This window comes from Chelon labrosus (genome assembly GCF_963514085.1).
Source record: "Chelon labrosus genome assembly, chromosome: 15".
Lineage (NCBI taxonomy): Eukaryota > Metazoa > Chordata > Actinopteri > Mugiliformes > Mugilidae > Chelon > Chelon labrosus.
The window spans coordinates 28,496,943-28,516,821 of NC_140348.1; the positions used below are offsets into that span (position 1 = coordinate 28,496,943).

Genomic DNA, 19,879 nt, shown 5'->3' on the forward strand with positions numbered 1-19,879 from the left:
TGTAATTATCACCAGGAAAGAACAGGATACAGTTACCACGGCAACAGAGGCTTAAATGAGGGAGTCAGGGCAACACACACACACAGATGTGTTTGGCTTTGAGAGGACAGTCACTGACACGACGTACTGTCCTCATGAGGACCTCAGTCTGTGGTCCTCATGAGGACAGCAGGACATGAAGACACAGTCAGACTTACATGGTCCACTGCAGCTTCTCGTTCTTGATGGAGCTGTACAGCGTCTGCAGAGACACAACACAACATCAGCACCTCATCGTCCACAACATCTGAACGTCCACAGTCCACACGTCCCGTCCACATGTCCCACCAACACGTCCCACCAACACAGTCACTGGGCTGTGAGTTCAGGCTGTGCAGTAGAAACATGAAGTTAAGACATTTATTCCTTTAAACTCTTCAGGTTATTCCTTCATGTACGTTAGAGGACGTCTCACGGTGTTGTTGTGTTTCTAGAGGACGTCTCACGGTGTTGTTGTGTTTCTAGAGGACGTCTCACGGTGTTGTTGTGTTTCTAGAGGACGTCTCACGGTGTTTCTAGAGGACGTCTCACGGTGTTGTTGTGTTTCTAGAGGACGTCTCACAGTGAGAATCTGATTGACTGAAGAAGCTACGTCTCCTTTCTTTAGCATCTTTGACCTGAACGACACAAACTGGTTCTAAGCAGGAAGGTCGTAGTAACCATATCAGCCTGTAGAGGGCAGCGCTCCTGAGCAGCTCCTCAGGTATAAACTAAGTTAACCTATCAGACATTAGAGACGTTTTAGCTCCTGACGGGTCCGGTCCGTCCTGTCACAGCTAGCATGCTAGCACAGATAATAATCTGGTCTGAGGGGGTCTACCTTCTTCTTGCGGCCGTGCTGGTGCTGGTGTCCGTCCTGACTCTTTCCCAGCAGGTCGGGGAAGGCCAGCGGTTTGAGGGACCGGGACCGGGGGGCTCTGGGATACCTGAACGGGTCGGCCTCCCTCGAGTCCCGGCCGCTCCGGACCGAGCACAGGGACCGGGACCGCATGCGTCCCGTGGAGTGGATGCTGTTGACGCCGATCATCGCGCCGACGGATCCGACCCGAGTCCGACCCGAGTCAGACCGGTTCGGGTCAAAACAAACGAGACGAGCTCGAGCCAATCAGAGTAAAGATCCAGGAGACGTCAGAGGAACGGACGTCGTCACAGCTCGGATCAGATCCACCAACAGGAAACAGTCACTGGACTGAAACCAGACCAGACGCCGTCGGACCGTCGGACCGTCGAACCGTCGGACCGTCGTCACGGCGTCACGTCTCAGATCAAACTTTATTTAAACTCTGACTGTCCTCCATGGGTCCGTCCGCCCGTCCTCTGGTCGGAGGAGAATCCTTGCGCCCAAAATAAAGACGAGTGACGGAGGAGAGACGTCGGCGGACGATCGACCTCACGTCCAAACACCAGGGAAGGAAGAGGCAGGGGCGAGCGAGCACACCCACACACACAGAGAGAGAGAGAGAGAGAGAGAGAGAGAGAGAGAGAGAGAGAGAGAGAGAGAGAGAGAGAGAGAGAGCACCCCAAAACTGACGTCAGCCTCCTCCAGCTCCCTGATGGATGGAGGGATGATGGAGGAGGATGATGGAGGAGGATGATGGAGGATGGAGGGATGATGGAGGGATGATGGAGGAGGATGATGGAGGAGGATGATGGAGGGATGATGGAGGGATGATGGAGGAGGATGATGGAGGGATGATGGAGGGATGATGGAGGTGCAGAACAAAAGGAGGTGCAGTGAAAACAGAAGGAGTTCCTCCTGTTGAATTTAAAGAGAGAGAGAGAATCCCTCCTTCCTCCTCATCAGATTTCTTCAACTTCACTTCCTCTCTTCTTCTTCTTCTTCTTCTTCTCTGTTTGTTGTCGTCTTCCTTCTGCAGGAGAATCCCTCCATCAGGTGAGCTCACTCCTCTTCCTCCTCTTCCTCCTCTGAACTGTTGAAGACTGCTTGCTCGCCCTCCTCCCTCCTCCCTCCTCCTCCCTCTCTCTCTCTTTTTTTCCCTCGCTCTCGCAATGCGCATTTTCTCCCAGCTGCAGCAGCCAATCAGAGGGCAGGGCTGGCAGCTTGGGCCCGCCCCCTGATCTCCTTGGAGCTGTCAATCAGGACGACTCTCAGAGCTGAATGTAAAAGCAGCCGAGACGAAAACAAAGCTTCAAACAGTCGATACGTGATCAGATGGTCTGAGCGACGACGCCACGGCTGCTAACATCAACGATCATCAACGATCATCAACGTTCATCAACGTTCATCTGTTCTGTCAGTTTAAATATTCATGTTTAGTTTCTCATTGAACTAAACAACATTATTATTATTATTATTTCTGTAGAAAATAATGAGAATCTATTTATTTGAAGGTTTGATTGAATTAAACCAGAATGATTCATTATGAGACAGACCCAGGCTGCAGCTAGCAGCCTTTATGCTAAGCTAGGCTAACCATGGACCCAGTTCTCCTTGATCTCATGAGACACAACAACCACAGAGACACAACAACCAGAGACACAACCACAGAGACACAACAACCAGAGACACACAGCGTCAGTCAGTTACTGGTTCAGGTTTGGACATGTGGGACGTGTGTGTGATGTCCATAAAGACAGTAGCAGCTGTTGATTGGTCTGATATCAGATGATTACTGTGATGATGAATAATTTAAAGTTCCTCAGAGCTGGTGTGTCTCAGTCGTGTCCTCTTTTCTCTCAGACAGCGTCCCAGATTCTGAGACATGTCAGTTATAACTGTCTTCTGAATATTTACTGCTGCCGACGGCAACAAACCCTCCACACACACTAACAGAGACACCACGATGATGATGAAGATGATGGAGATGAAGAGGTGACGTACATTCATGTTGGTCAGACGCTCAGATCTGAGAACGTGTCTTTGTTTGTTTATGAGGACCAACAACGACCTCTGAAGGTCAGACCACGAACCAACAAACCTCTGGAGACCTCTGAAGTGGGCGGGACCAAGTTGAACTGATCTGGTCCAATGGGAGAAGCCGATCCAGTTGATTGACACGTGACTCAAGCACAAAGTTCCCCAAACGTTTCCCTGAAGGAAACACTGTCCACCATTTTGGTTCCTACCCCCAGATCCACCATGATGATAGCAGCAAGAAGAGCTAGCTCCGCCCACACACTCCACATGTTTATATGGGGGTCACCATGGCAACCAGAGTCTGGGACGTCCACTGTAGACCGACTGTCTTCTACAGAGACATGGACGACCAGAGAATCAGTTTGTTGACGGGAGTTTATGCAACAGTAGTCGGTTTAGCGGTTTATGGGCTAATGTTCTAGCCTGCTGTTAGCTGGTTTAGGCTAGTACACTACTCAAATAGTGGGAGGGGGTATTAGTGTGTTTTATCCACTAGGTGGCAGCAGAGCTCAAGAAGAAGAACACAGGTGTAGAGCTGATGGAGGATATCACCAACAGGCTGTGAGCGTAAAGAAGCTGTTAGCCTCGTACTGTTGACAACCACATCACAGTGAATGACAGAAAATAACTGAGAACCACCAGGCTAGTAGGTTTAAGCTAGCATTGGTTTGTTAAGGCTAATGATGGCTTTTTTAAGCTAGTGTTGGTTTAGGCTAATGTTGGCTGGTTTACGCTAACGTTGGCTGGTTTGCGCTAACGTTGGCTGGTTTACGCTAACGTTGGCTGGTTTACGCTAACGTTTCCTGGTTTAGGCTAATGTTGGCTGGTTTACGCTAACGTTTCCTGGTTTAGGCTAATGTTGGCTGGTTTACGCTAACGTTGGCTGGTTTACGTTAATGTTGGCTTGTTAAGGCTAATGTTGGTTTAGGCTAACGTTGGCTGGTTTACGCTAATGTTGGCTGGTTTACGCTAATGTTGGCTGGTTTAGGCTAATGTTGGCTGGTTTACGCTAACGTTTCCTGGTTTAGGCTAACGTTGGCTGGTTTACGCTAATGTTGGCTGGTTTACGCTAATGTTGGCTGGTTTAGGCTAACGTTTCCTGGTTTAGGCTAATGATGGCTTCTTTAAGCTAATGTTGGTTTAGGCTAATGTTGGCTGGTTTACGCTAATGTTGCTTGGTTAAAGCTAATGTTGGCTTGTTAAGGCTAATGTTGGTTTAGGCTAATGTTGCCTTGTTTAAGCTAATGTTGGCTGGTTTAAGGCTAACGTTAGCTGGTTTAGGCTAATATTAGTAACCTTAACCAACACTGAGGACAGTTGAGATTGGACTGGAACATCCCTAGACTTTATATTCAGCTTGTTTATCGTGAAATATACAAGAGTGTTACATAGGCAACCAGAGTGTGGGACGTCCACTAGAGACCAAGAAGAGGACGTGTTTCTAGGTGGTGGGGGTTAATGAATGAGTGAATGCGTGAATGCGTGCGTCACCTTGAGCAGGTCTTTGGAGAAGTCCTTTCCATCGTTGAGTCCTTCCAGGTTGGAGATGAACTGACTGCAGGACATCCTCTTCCCCACGTTCTGGACACAGAGACAGAGACAGAGACAGGACGTCCTCGTCAGTTTCACTTCCACCATGTGACAGATGAAGCTCAGCGTTAACTCCTGCTGTCACATACAGACTGTTGCCACGGCAACGGTCAGCACTTCCTCAAACATGTCGCTTAGCAGAAGGAGACGCGTTTAAACAGGAAACACGTTCATCACATTATAAGACTTATTATTTATTTATTTATCAGCTGATCTATAGAGACATAAACTGACTCACGTTTCCATGGAGATCGGTGTTCAGCAACATGATGGCACAGGTCAGAGTGTGGACGCTGTCTGAGAGACAGAGACACAGACAGGTGAGGGACAGACAGAGACAGATAGAGACAGACAGACAGAGACAGATAGAGACAGACAGAGACAGACAGAGAGACAGACAAGTTGAGACAGCCAGGTAGAGACAGACAGACAGAGAGACAGCCAGGTAGAGGGACAGCCAGGTAGAGACAGACAGGTAGGGACAGCCAGGTACCTTCAGAGCTGAGACAGTCTGGGTTACAGTGTCTGTATCTCCTGGAGAAGTGAGCGAGGACTCTCTCTCTCTCCTGAGTTTCTCCCATCAGAGCAAACTGTCTGAGAAACGCCCTGAACAACAACGACAACAACAACAACAACCAGACGTTAATGAAGCTCGTTGCAGGCTGACATGTTTCTAAACAACCTGCTGACAGATGTTTCACAATAAAAGCCCCCAGGTAACTTATATGATCCTCTTCTCAGTCTTTTATTGTGAAAACAGGAAGTGTTGACTGACCTGAGCGCCTGGTCAAGGGTCAGACCAGTGAAGTTAAAGTTAGAGAGATATTCCTCCGCCACCATCTGACTGAACTCATTACTGGAGACAGAGACAGAGAGACAGAGACAGAGAGAGAGATAGAGACAGAGACAGAGACAGAGAGACAGAGACAGAGACAGAGACAGAGACAGAGACAGAGACAGAGAGACATGGGTTTAATTCCTCTGGACCAGAGAGAAATAAAAACATCTCATTTAAACTAATTAACTCCACATCACAGCTACTCCTCTGTTCATCACCACATTAAGCCCCACCCCCATGATCTGATTGGTCCAGCAGATCGTTGCTGAAGGTAAATCCCACGTCTGCAGCTGCTAAGCTAGCTTTCTAAATCATTTTAAATGTTTGTGTTTGACTGAGGAACTGATAAAACATTAAATAAATACTTCCTGGATCATAAACAGCTGAGCTCTGATTGGTCGGGGAGCATCATGTGATCACGACGCATCATTTCATTCAGGTGACGCATGGTGGCGCAACTAGCCGCCTCCAGTTACTACGACAACCACCAGTCAGGAGGCTGCCTGAGGTTAAAGGTCGAAGGTCAGAAACACCTACTTCTTGCCGAGGTGCCGGGCGACGTCCGACTTCCTGAAGCCGTCCAGGTTGTAGAGGCGCTTGGCGAGGCGTCTGGCGGCCTGCAGGTCGGCCTTGGTGCCGTTGGCCAGCGCCTCATCGCTGCCGCCGAGCGCCAGGCGCTCCGCCACGTCCGCCTGAGGGTAGAGCAGCTCGGCCGGACGGTTCACAGGACGCTCCCTGAAAACACAACACGACACGGGACGGTGAGCTTCACATCCTTCACACCTGAAGACCTGATGATCTGAGAGGACGTCAATAAGACTGACTAGACATTTATTAAAAGAGAATTCACTGGAACTGGCCACTTCATTAGGTACACTAGTGAAGGTTCTGGTGTTCAGGTTCAGTTTGTAATAACTCAGAGAGATGTTGATCTGTAGCTGGTTCCTAAAGATGAATCCAGTTTAACTCCATCCTCCACAGTCATCACAGGTCAACCACCACCACCACCTCCTGACGCTGCTTCTACATCAACTCAACATTATTTAGATTAGAATGACTTCACTAGCGTACCTAATGATCTGGCCGTTATTTAGATTAAAGTGTTCTACTTCCTGTTCTCAGAGTTCCTCCTTTTCTATGAAATGATTCTGGTTCTAGACGAGAAAATGAAGAGTTAAACAAGAGGTTCAGCAGAAACGCTGAGATCCAGGAGAAGATCCTGAGCCTTTAGCATCTGGGTCCAGGTTCCAGAATAATCCAGAATAATCCAGCTTCACCCACACAAAAACCAGATCACAGCCGGGAATAAATGATTCATGAGCAACAGAAAACAGTCTCAGCCTGGATGGACAGGTCCAGGTCCAGGTCCAGGTCCTTACCAGACTCTAGTCATGTGACCTTCAGGTGATAGAATCATTTAGAGTTGAACACTTACTTCTACAAAGTCCAGATGAGTCCAAGCCTCAGATCTGCTCAGTTCAGCTCGATGTCTCTGAGTTTTCTGATCAATAATGGAGTGAATGTAAAACACCTCTCTGCTGCTGAGACGTGTCCTCTGTCCATCCGTCCTCCTTCACACTAACAGAGGTTTAATCGCTCTGATGTCAACAGGAAGTGGAGTCACAGTGAATGAGAGTCAAAGTGGGAAGTGGTCGAACCGCAGCGTGGACGCCACTTCCTTTAATGAAGCCCAGCTTCCCCTCAGACGACCAGAGACTCTCACGACCAATCACAGACCAATCACAGACCAGCCACAGACCAGCCATTGACCAGTCACCGTCCAGTCACCGTCCAATCACCGTCCAGTCACCGTCCAATCACAGACCAGCCACCGACCAATCACAGACCAATCACAGACCAGCCAATGACCAATCACAGATCAGTCACAGACCAGTCATCGACCAATCACAGACCAGTCATCGACCAATCACAGACCAGTCACAGACCAATCACAGACCAGTCACCGACCAATCACAGATCAGTCACAGACCAGTCATCGACCAATCACAGACCAGTCATCGACCAATCACAGACCAGTCATCAATCTAGCCTCCTAGCCTGCTAGCCTGTTAGCTAACAGTAGCTCTTCTTAGTTTTTTCTCAGTAGAACGTTTGTCTTCAGTAAAAGACAAAGAACCCTGAGACGTCTACTTCCTGGTTTGAAGGACCAATTAAAGCCAGACGCTGTCCGTCCTCTGGGTCAGTAGTACTTCCTGGTCCGGATGTTTCTGTCGGCAGACCTTCCTACGCTCTCCAACACATCCCATTCATCCAGGACAGAAATAACAACTGAACTTCACTCGACATGATGAAAGGAAACTCTCAGCGTCCAGCGTCAGGAGGAGGACAGTGAATATAAATGACACTGGACTGATGAGAATGATGAAGACATGTCCTAACCAGGGTCACAGTTCAGCTCACATCATCTGATCTAAAGCTACAGGAGCTACAATAACTCTGATGACATTACCCCCAAATAAATCCTGTCAGACGCAGTCATTAGCTTCTAATTCAAACCTCTCTGGAACCTCTGGACAGAACTCTGAGAGCAGAACATGACAGAAGCTCAGATCTAATAAACCAACTGGTCTCGTCCAACATCCTCCAGGAAACCCAACCAGTCCAGTCGCCCTTGTCTCAGCTTGGTTGTTCTGGATCTACCATGACCTGGACGACTGAGGACCAGCTGGACCGAAGCAAAGACACAAGACAGATGAGAAACTAGAGGGACAAGATGGAGGAGACTCCACAAACCTCTGGAACCACCTGAACCGACAGAGACACTCAGAGACAAAGAGTATAACGCTGATATTTGAGGACATGCGTCTGTACAACATGAAGACGAGTGGAGCAACTAATACCAGCGTCAACCTGTTTAATAAAACACCACAGAAATATCTCTATAGAGGAGATCAGTGGGACACCCTGTAGAGACTCAGGTCCAGGTCCAGGTCCAGGTCATTACCAGACTCTAGTCATGTGACCTTCAGGTGATAAAACCTAAACTCTCTGAACACTTGGAGGAAACGTCTTCTACAAACACAACGAGTCCAGATGAGTTTGATCTAAATGTTGGAAAAACTGAATCAATGAATATTTATTCAACACAGAATGTTTTGGACAGACTCTGGTTTAACGGGTGGACCTTCATCATCATCATCATCATCATCAAAGGACAGAAACATGAATCCACAAAGCCAGTGACACCTGGTCGGACCCCCCCGCCTCCAGGCTGGCGTTGGTTTGATCCACCAGCTGGGACAGAGGATGAGGACAATGAGTCAAGAGGCTGAGATGAAAGAACCAGAGCATCTGTTGGACGGTCTGCTGATACAGTCCAGTCATTCCTAAACCTCTGAAACCAACAAGATTAAAAACCGTCCTGGACACAAGAGACCAACAGAGAACATCTGATCCCGTCTCTGGTTCTGGTTCTGGTTCTCCTCCTTCTCTGGACCATCAGCATCAGCTCTGAGGACGAGACGTTCACCTGCTGAATCTAAAACCTTCAGATTCACGTTGACTTGTCGCTGTTGGACGTTTGAACATTTAAAAGGTTTCAGATTCATTCTGTGGAGTAACAACAACCTCCACCAAGACTGTAAAATCACCCTTCATCATTCATTTATGAATTTTTAAGTTACCAGGCTTGAAAATGAATTTTTATTGATCATAGAGAAACGGGTTTAGGACTCCTGCTGGGAGCCGTTGATGTCTTTGTCTTCCTCAGCAAACTGTTTCCAGACGAGAAGAAATCTGGTTTCATTTCTAATCTAACGCGTCGTGTTGTCAGGACGGTCTAGAATCTATTTAATGTGAACCGTCCACGTTGCTGCAGGAGGAGGTGAAAACTACGGAGTACGTCTTCCTTCCTTCCTTCCTTCCTTCCTTCCTTCCTTCCTTCCTTCCTCTCCACGCGCTGCAGGTTTTTATAGATCTGATTCAAGAACACAACGAGTTTCAGAGTCCATTACAGGATGTGATCTGTACTGGTGTCAGAACTGGTCTGGAGTAAATTCACTTCTAGTTTCCATCTTTGTGAAAGTTTTATTATTATAAGGAACAAGAAGAAGAAGAAGAAGTGAAACGAAGCACGTTGGGAGGTTTGTTCTGATAAAAAACAACTTCAGAGTAACGGAAGGAAAATAAGGATTTATGATGAATTATGATGAATTATGATGAATTATGATGAATGATACAAACATTAGAAACAGACTGAGTCGCTTCAACTAAAACCAGACAGACGTTTGGTCTGAGGCATGTTCTCACCAAACTGATGCAGGAACATCTACACCACATTAACAGGGAACAACACCTTTAAACACCAGCTTCATGTTTGTGAAGCTTTACTGATCCACCTGTGGTCACGCTGCCTCGTTTCCTGTTTTCTAGTCTGAACTCACAGAGACACAGAAACTATCAGAGCTGAAACGAATCCATCTGATCATCTGACTCTATAAACGCAGCTAATTAAAGCTCTCCACTGAACTGACCTCTGATTGGTCCCCTGACCACTCCCCCATTTGTCAAGCCCCGCCTCTCTATGTTACTGTTGCTAGGTTAGACCAATGACAGGGGACCTGTCGCCATAGTTACCGCTACATTCATTATAAATGTTATAAAGAAACGCGTGACTGGAGAGGAACAAACACGACGTCAGTAACACGTCAGCAACACGTCAGCAGTGAATCATTACGTCCTGCAGGGGGCAGTGATTCGACCTGTAGCATCTCAACTAAAGAAGAAGAACCAAACGACGTGAACCGAGTCATGAAGGGAAAAATAATCCTTCCCCGTTCATCGGCGGACCAATCAGGAAGCAGGGAAGGGAAGCATCCTGAACACTCACCTGTACACGGCCGGGTAGGGCGGGGCATACAGGTAGCGGTCCTCCAGAGCCCCGCCCCCCCAGCATAACAGGTAGTTTGCCATGGCACTCTGGCTCCACCCACTCTCACACCCAGCCTGTGATGTCAGCTGCTGAGAGCGACATTCCTTGTGGACGCCCCTGACGGACGAGGAGGCGTTACCGAGGGAAACCGAGCGACATCCTGAAGAAACGACGTCTGAGCTTCAGTGGAAATCCTCTCTGATCCGTCTGGTTTCATTCCTTCGTCTCTCCTTCTCCTCCTTCTCCTCCTTCTCCTCCTCCTTCTTCTTCTCCTCCTCCTCCTCCTCTTCTTCTTCTTCTTCTCTGATTCTCTTCCTTACTTTAGAAGTCTCAGCGCGTTCCTCTCAACTTCACCACAACTTTCTCCTCCCTCCCTGTTGTTCCATCAGCTGCCTTATTTTCCTCCACCGAGGGGAAGGAGGTTTGTGTTTCCTCCCTTGTCTGACCGGCACGCCCCTCCTCCTCCTCCTCCTCCTCCTCCTCCTCCTCCTCTCTGTCCTCTCCTTCCTCTCTTTGTCTCTTCTTACCTTCCTTTGGCTGCATCGACCTTCCTGGACGTTTCAATCCGTCTCAGCAGCTCAATAAACAAACCACACGGCTTCAGAATGAACTCCTTCAATAAAACATCAAACTTCATTCATCTCTCTGAGAGCTGCTGCACATTTAACTTGGATCTTTCTCCAGCAAACGTGAAACTCAAACATTTTATTTCAGTGTCATCGCCTTCCGAGCAAAAGAAGGTCAGAGGTCAGAGGTCACAGCACCCAGACAACAGATGGAAAAGATCTACATGAATGACAGAGAGGAGGAGGAGGAGGAGGAGGAGGAGGAGTAAATGTGAAATCCTGGCTGGATGAATCCGTCTGGAATTTCCCTCTATAGGCTGATAAAACCGAGTGTGTGTGTGTGTGCTGTTTTTCGTTAGGTTGCAGGGACCAAACTCCTGAGGAATGCTAACGTTGTGAGGACATGGTGTCGTTTGAAGGTTAAAACCCGTTCAGAGCTGGTGTTAGGTCAAAGGTCAGGGTTAGGGTAACAGGGCAGTGAAGGAGTTATGTCAAAGGAAGGTCCTCACAAAGATAGAAACACCAGAATGTGTCTGTGTGTTCACCAAAGAAGAAGAAGCAGCGGTAGCTTCAGTTTGGGTGTGATCCTGTTTTCATTCCTCGTCTGGATTCTTTCTCTGTGGCTCCGTTTGTTTTCTCCTGGAAACAATAAAGTCTGAATGTGTTTGAATTTGAATTGTGCGTCTCCACCCAGAGGAAGGAGTGGGACGAAGCCAAAAGGAAAACCGAGAAGAACAGAAACCTCCCAGCAGTCAGTCAGTCTGGGTGTTTTCATTTCATTCCTTAAACGTCTGAATGTTCTCAGCTCAACGTGTTAGCATTCAGCTGGAAACAGTTAGCGCAGATAGCTCTCAGTGTTCAGCACAGGGAACAGCAACACTGCCACAGTTATCCATGTCATAAAGCTAACCATTAGCTACAAGTAACCCAGCTCTAAAGCTAACCATTAGCTACAACTAACCCAGCACTACAGCTAACCATTAGCTACAACTAACCCAGCACTAAAGCTAACCATTAGCTACAACTAACCCAGCACTACAGCTAACCATTAGCTACAAAGAACACTGTACATGAGCTAACCATTAGCTACAACTAACCCAGCACTAAAGCTAACCATTAGCTACAACTAACCCAGCTCTGAAGCTAACCATTAGCTACAACTAACCCAGCTCTGAAGCTAACCATTAGCTACAACTAACCCAGCACTAAAGCTAACCATTAGCTACAACTAACCCAGCACTAAAGCTAACCCTTAGCTACAACTAACCCAGCACTACAGCTAACCATTAGCTACAAAGAACACTGTACATGAGCTAACCATTAGCAACAGCTAACCCAGCACTAAAGCTAACCATTAGCTACAACTAACCCAGCACTAAAGCTAACCCTTAGCTACAACTAACCCAGCACTAAAGCTAACCCTTAGCTACAACTAACCCAGCACTAAAGTTAACCATTAGCTACAACTAACCCAGCACTAAAGCTAACCCTTAGCTACAACTAACCCAGCACTAAAGCTAACCATTAGCTACAACTAACCCAGCACTAAAGCTAACCCTTAGCTACAACTAACCCAGCACTAAAGCTAACCATTAGCTACAGCTAACCCAGCACTAAAGCTAACCATTAGCTATAACTAACCCAGTACTAAAGCTAACACTTTGCCACAGTTATCCATGTCATAATGCTAACCATTAGCTACAGTTAACCCAGTGCTAAAGCTAACCACTGCCTACAGCTAACACTGTGCTAAAAGCAGTAGCCACATAACTGTAATGAAGCAACCATTAGCTACAAAGAACCATGAACCAAAGCTACTCTGAGCTTTAACCAGAGACATAAAGACACGGTGTGACTCATTGTTAAATACAGACTTTACAGCGTCAGTAATAGCAGAGGGCAGAGTCACTGAACCAAACCCTTCATCACTGTTTCATGTGACGGCCGAGGTTTGAAAGTGGAGCACAAGAGAAAGTAGAACCAGAACTCATCGGACATCATCACAGACAAACGAGAAACAAAACAAGTTTAATCAGCAAAAATGAAGAACTGATAGTTATGTTTTCCTCTTTGTTCTCATATAAAATAAGAATCAGGTTTAGATGAAGGAGCCTCAACATGAAACAGGTCTTTACAAAACTAGAATATAAAATGTGTCTGTTGGGAGGAGTCTCGTTAAAAAGAAGAAGAAGAAGAAGAAGAAGAAGCAGCAGCAGTAGCTTCAGTTTGGGTGTGATCCTGTTTTTGTTCCTCGTCTGGATTCTTTCTCTGAGTCTCCGTTTGTTTTCTCCTGGAAACAATAAAGCTAACCACTAGCTACCGCTAACCCTGACCCAAAGTTCACCACTAGCTAAAGCTAACAGCTAGCTTTTAACCAACTATTGCTAAACCTACCATCAGCTACAACTAACCCTAAGCTAAAGCTAACCATTTAGCCTTAGTGACAGTAGAAGCTACAGGTTTAAGATGACTGGTTTTAAGAGGAACAATGCTCCATAATTACAGTCACGGGTCTGAGTCTGGCGTCAGACCTTCAGGTCTCAGGTCCTGGTTCTGTGTTCAGGCCTCGTCAGTGTCAGAACCAGGTGATGAACCGTGAAACCACTTCTGCTTTTCTATTTTAAACCCAGACCACACTCCAGGAAGTTAAGCCACCGTCGCCACGGTTACGGCAGCCGGGCCGGACGGACCGGGAGGGGGTCGTGCTTGAGTTATACAAGAGACTCAGCTGCATTAATGCACAAAGAGATGGTCACACAGAAAACATGGGAGGCTATGAATGAAAACACTGAGAGTGAATTTATCAGAGGTGATGGACCTACAGGTGAGACCTACAGGTGAGACCCACAGGTCAGACCTACAGGTCAGACCTACAGGTCAGACCCACAGGTCAGACCCACAGGTGAGACCTACAGGTGAGACCCACAGGTCAGACCTACAGGTGAGACCCACAGGTCAGACCCACAGGTGAGACCCACAGGTCAGACCTACAGGTGAGACCTACAGGTGAGACCTACAGGTGAGACCCACAGGTGAGACCTACAGGTCAGACCCACAGGTCAGACCCACAGGTCAGACCCACAGGTCAGACCTACAGGTGAGACCTACAGGTGAGACCTACAGGTGAGACCCACAGGTCAGACCCACAGGTCAGACCCACAGGTCAGACCTACAGGTGAGACCGACTCCTGCTCCACAACCGTTAGAATAAGTTTATGATTTATAGACTGAACCTTTACTACATTAATCCTCGCTACTAAATGTTTAATTTCTTGTCGCTCCAAAATGCCAAAATAATGTAAACATTAAAAACACAATCATAGACCGCTGCATAAAATCTATTATTCTACTAAAACACAGACAACTAAGCCAACATATGCTAGTTAAAATATATAACCTGATGCTTATTAAATTAAATTAATATAATTTGAATTACATTCATTGTTTAGTGTCTGAAATGACTGAACAGAATCTAATGAATAGTTTTTTCTTTTAAATCTAATAAATATGTCTTGTGACTGGCTCAGGGTCAGATGTTAAAGGTCACAATCACATTTATGTTCCTGTCTCTCAGTAAGAGCTGCAGCAGAGCCTCCTCTAACACTGACCACCAGACACTGGAGCCACATACGGCTCTGTGCTGCCACCCTGTGTCCGACCTGTGTCACTGCAGCAACCTTCAGTCAGCTGAGCTACAACCAGCAGCCAATCAGAAACCAGTCTACTAAAGACTCAACAACCAGCAGCCAATCAGAAACCAGTCTACTAAAGACTCAACAACCAGCAGCCAATCAGAAACCAGTCTACTAAAGACTCAACAACCAGCAGCCAACCAGAAACCAGTCTACTAAAGACACAAGGAGCTGCAGCCAATCAGAAACCAGTCTACTAAAGACTCAACAACCAGCAGCCAATCAGAAACCAGTCTACTAAAGACTCAACAACCAGCAGCCAATCAGAAACCAGTCTACTAAAGACACAAGAACCAGCAGCCAATCAGAAACCAGTCTACTAAAGACACAAGAACCAGCAGCCAATCAGAAACCAGTCTACTAAAGACACAAGAACCAGCAGCCAATCAGAAACCAGTCTACTAAAGACTCAACAACCAGCAGCCAATCAGAAACCAGACTCAACAAGTCTTCATATAAATTTTAATACTTGAATCTATGAATGAAAAGTTCATTCCACAGTTTCACTAAATGATTCTAAACTAAAGTTCAGATTTATTCAGTGAATTATGTTTTAAAGATTCTCCATCGTGTTGAGTCTGATTTAGCTGTGATGATCCTGTAGAGGTCACCATGGAAACTCCTCAAGACCCCAGACAGCCAGCAGGTTAGAACCCATAACCTTCATGCTGTGATGCTAACCACTGCTAAAGGATGCTAACACCCACTTAGAGCAGATCTACCTGGTTTAGTTTTAGAGGAAACACACTGATGTGGAGCAGCGCTGACATGCTAGCTGTTAGCATCAGTATCTCCATCAGCATGACCATTAACATCGACATTAGCATTCCATTAGCATCTGCTCTGGAGTCTCTGTTGAGTTCTTTCCTTTCAGACTCTGACCACCAACCAATAACCAGACTAAACTCTGTGATAGTTCAGATCCTCGGAGGATTCAGTCATAGGAAGTGTTTCAGCCACTTCTTCAGGTCTACTGGTCGTATCAATGCCCTCTAACGATAACAAGCATCACAGTCTCTGTTTAATGGCTTCTTCTGATGCTTGGGTTCAGACTGTGTCACAGCATCAATAATCTAACTGCTAAGCTAACTGCTAAGCTAACTGCTAAGCTAACTGCTAAGCTAACTGCTAAGCGGTCCGACTCACCTGGGGCTGCTGTGGAGCGACGGTGCTGAGCTCGCCTTTCGGAAGCCGTCTATGTGATTGGAGCGACGCCACGAGTCTTTCTCCGACCGGGACCGGACCGGAGGACCGGCATCGTCCTTGGAGGCTCCCTGGACACCGGGGCCCGAGGCGCTGAGGGCTGTTTCAGAGCGGGTCGTCTCAGAGGGGGCGGACGGGTCCGGACGAGCCAACGGGGCGAAACTGAGCTCGATGATCTGCTTGGCGCTCTCGCAGATCTGACTCTGAACACAAACACAAACTCGTCAGTGGGACGTCCGGGTCGCCAACCACCTGATTCCTCGGCCTCATACCTGGATCTCTGGGGTGAGCGTCGGCAGGTCGAAGGTGAACACGGACGTGGACCCGGAGGTCAGGAGGTCGACGCTGTCCAGGCTGCTGTACGAGGTGCCTTTGGCTCGGTGGGACTCCATGATGCTTTCAAAATGGCGGCTGAAGGAGTCCAGGTTGCTGTCGGAGGGTCGGCGGGGGCTGCCCACGGAGATGGGAGACTTGAGGCCGCCGTGGGAGTCGGACGAGGCGTCCAGCGACCTGACGAGGAAACGACCAGCGAGAAGAGAGAAGCATGAACAAACTAGAACATCTGCTCCAGGAGGACTGGTCTCCTTGACTCCATGGGTTTCACCAAACATCCAACGAGTTACTGACGTGACTCACGTGGTTCTGGTTCCAGTGAACATCTATCTATCTATCTATCTATCCATCCCCCTCCTCCTCCTCCTCCTCCTCGTCCCAGGAACAAGGATGAAGCTGAGAGCAGATCCCTCAGACTCACCAGGCTGTCCTGGACACTGCCTGTTCTTAAATCTCATTTTTATTCTTTTTCATTTCATTCAGTCTGAGACAGAGCTGCTCTTCTTATCGTGTCTCCTCTTCATCGTCCTCTGTTCATCTATAGGTTTTAAATGTGTGGTAGAAATAACTTGACCTTGTCTCACCCCTTCAGCAGCAGACTGAACACCTCCACCTCCTCCTTCGCCGCTCTCTGTCTCTGTCGGTCTCCTTGCATCCTGACGCTGGCCCAGCTCGCCACTCCTTCCTCCTCGTCCTCCTCCTCATCCTCGTCCTCCTCGTCCTCATCCTTGCCTCCTCCAGGGCTCTGGGGTTTCGGGGAGGCGTTGGCGGGGCTGAAGCTGGAGTTTGCGAGGACGCTGCGGTTACTCCCGAAGGCCGAGTCCGCCTCCTCTCCTGCCTCTGCCTCCGCTCGCATCACCTACGGATTAAAAACTAGAGTTGACATCCTGACGCCACCTGAGACTCCCATGACCCGGACTCTGGACTCTCACCTCGTCCAGGTCCGTCTCCCGGTAGCAGCGCAGCGGCACGGCGTCCAGGTCCGTCTCAGAGTATTTGATGGTTTGGCGGATGATGCCCGTCTTGGGGGCGGAGCCTCTGGGGTCAGGGGTCACCAGCTCCACCTCGATCTGCCGCACCTCGTGATGTGACAGCTTTTTACCCCCGCTGTCCCGCCCCCTCCTCTGATTGGCTGGCTTCAGGTAGAGGGAGGAGGGTGGGGTGGGGCTGGGTGAGCCGCTGGTTGGAGGCGTCGTGGACGGAGCGTCTGCAGGAGAAAGGACGTGTGACGGTTACATGTCTGAAGACAAAAGGAGTTCCACAGGGTTCCTCACTAGGACCTGCTCTGGTTCCTGTTTATCTACAGTGGGGGGGGGGGGTTTACACCAAAGAACAAACGAAGACCAAAAATGTTTAATTTACGACCTGAAATTTCTCGAGACCAATAAGTTCTTTGTTGTGTTCTGACTAGAACTGAGAACAAATTAGGAACAAATACTTGTACTGAATAACTGCAGTTTAATCTTTCCACTATGTAAATATATGCTGCAGGGCAGATTAGACCGTCTGACGGGCCGAGTGTTTGACCCCCCTGCTCTAAATAATATTGATACGAAGCCTTTATGAGCTGAAGTCTGGAGTTTGTGACACATTTCCACAAATAGAAGCATCAAGTACATCAAATTAAAAAACTAAATCAGGTTGGAGTGATCTAAATAAAGAACAGGAAGTGAGCGGTGATGTGTGGTAACACTTGTGCGTAGAGTTGTTCATGGCGAGAGCTGCTCTGGCTTACGCTAAGCTTCAGCTTCTGCTAATTGGCTTAGATGAAGCTCCTGAAGCTGCTTGTTTACACGGAGAAGAAAGAAACATTCACCGACTACAGCTGGGACTGCTCTGAACTACAACACCTCTACAGATACTACAGCTGAATCAAACACTGGTGACCTGATGACCCTGGTCATTATCACACTCTAGTCACAGTCAGTCCCACAGATAAAAACTCTCCACCATCATTTAGAGCTGAACACTTGGAGGAAACATCTTCTACAAACACAACCAGTCCACATGTCTTTGTCTCAGCTTGTTCCTCAATGTATACCATGACCTGAACCACTGAGAACATTCACAGACCAGTAATCAGATGAACTGGATCAGAACGCGGTCAGAGGCCAAAGAACAGATAAGAGCACAGATAGGTTGTGTTTAACGAGAACATCATAATGTCTGGAGGATAAAGGTGGAGAACGTCACCCTGAGCTGTTGTTAAATGACCCTAAAGTTCCTCTCCTGTAGATTCCTAAAGTCGTCTTCTTCTTCTTCTTGGATTTCTGGCATCTTTGACGTTTGCCAACCTCCATTAAACCAGAAGAAGATATTCTGATGCTACAAGGATGTGGTTTTCATTTAAAAACACCAACCAGGACATCCCTAATCCCAGCTGTGAAGCATGAAGGAGGCAGCATCACTGTGTTGGTGTTTTGCTGCAGGACAGACTGATGAACTTCAGGAAGTAGATTATGTGGATGTACTGAAGCAGAACGTGTCAGTAAACGTCTGACTTTGTGTTGTCTTGTTGTTCCAGTTGAATGTTTAATACTTTTATAGAAAGAGCAGAAATCACCAGATGTTTAGAAACAAAAGCTTATTGTTCCAGGTTTGCAGCAGAATAAAAGTTAGAAGGTGGAAACTGAACTGGATGAATTAGTGCATGACTGCTTTCACTAGTGTACCTAATGAAGAGGACAGTGAGTGTAGCTGTACTGTACGAGCGCCGTGAATAAATCCCAGTGAGAGGTTATTTTTACAGACGAGTACAGAGGACTGATAGAAAACTTTATCACATGATGCAGCAATAACCAGCAGGAACATCAGGAAGTGAAGACTATCAGACTCTTGTCTTTATGACCAGAAACAAGTTTGACGAGGACCAGATTCATATCAGCTCATCTTGAGTCGACGCTTTTGACTCAAAACATTCTATCAAGACGTCCATGAAATATCAGAGATAGCCAGAACCTCTTAGTCCCTAGGCTGCTGGAGGCTGCTATCTCCGGAACCATTAGGTCCATGTTCCTGAACCTGGTCTCCATGGACCCTGGTCTCCATGGACCCTGGTAAAAACCCAAAGTGTTCCACGTTGGGTTTTTACCTCTTGAAAGGGAATCTGGCTACAAAATCCTACTGATTCCACTACAGGAGGCAACGTACACACAATTCAACCTTTGGATATTTCTCCTGGACATCATCACATTCTACCATTGTGATCATTATACAATCCAGAAGAAGATGGAGATTTCCTCCATGTGGCTGTTGCGATATAGAGGTGTTACCACTAGATGGAGGCAATGGACAAAGTATGAAATTGGCTCAGATTCTATCAGTCAAGTCACCATGTGGTTGATAGTTGATGTAGAATCATGTGGATAGACTCTAAAGGACCACAGTAGATAATAAAACTATATCAGCCAGTACTGGGTTTGTTGTGTGAAAGGGGTTAGCACCTAGTTTTAAATCTGATCAAACAATAACAGATAAAGTAGATTGTGATCTCTTATGATTGGGATGTGGCAGTGGGTGTTGTGTTATTATATTAGCAATCACTGGACTGATTATCAAAAGCAGCTAAAATGTGAACACCATGACAAATATGTAAGAAAAGGTGTACAATAAAAAAAGCCATCTCAATGACCTACAGTACCTTTTGTTTTTTCTGCCTGACCTCCGAACAGGAACTCCCACTTGGCCTGGGCGATCTTCTGAGACCGCGAGGACGGAGTCGTGGCTGAGCAGCTGTCCGACTGCAGCAGGAAAGAAACATATTAGATTAAATAATACGAGTTTCTGACTGAAACAATAAAAACATCAGGACAAATGGTCTTTGGCAGTTTTAGTACAGAATACGAAAGT

The 19,879-nt window shown here is 47.2% G+C and overlaps 1 protein-coding gene across 3 annotated transcripts in view; it reads right to left on the reverse strand.

Moving 5' to 3' along the window:
- The window catches only part of psda (pleckstrin and Sec7 domain containing a), a 34,831-nt gene that overhangs the window by 5,128 nt on the left and 9,824 nt on the right, over window positions 1-19,879 (reverse strand). For all 3 annotated transcript variants that reach the window (XM_084562207.1, XM_084562206.1, XM_084562208.1), the window contains 11 exons: window positions 19,671-19,770; window positions 16,963-17,237; window positions 16,615-16,889; window positions 15,970-16,207; window positions 15,641-15,900; window positions 5,883-6,080; window positions 5,283-5,363; window positions 5,001-5,113; window positions 4,746-4,804; window positions 4,409-4,498; window positions 198-241 (listed from right to left, as the gene is read on the reverse strand). In XM_084562207.1, the coding sequence (XP_084418333.1) occupies window positions 198-241; window positions 4,409-4,498; window positions 4,746-4,804; window positions 5,001-5,113; window positions 5,283-5,363; window positions 5,883-6,080; window positions 15,641-15,900; window positions 15,970-16,207; window positions 16,615-16,889; window positions 16,963-17,237; window positions 19,671-19,770 (1,733 nt within the window). The remainder of the gene's footprint in view (window positions 1-197; window positions 242-4,408; window positions 4,499-4,745; window positions 4,805-5,000; window positions 5,114-5,282; window positions 5,364-5,882; window positions 6,081-15,640; window positions 15,901-15,969; window positions 16,208-16,614; window positions 16,890-16,962; window positions 17,238-19,670; window positions 19,771-19,879) is intronic.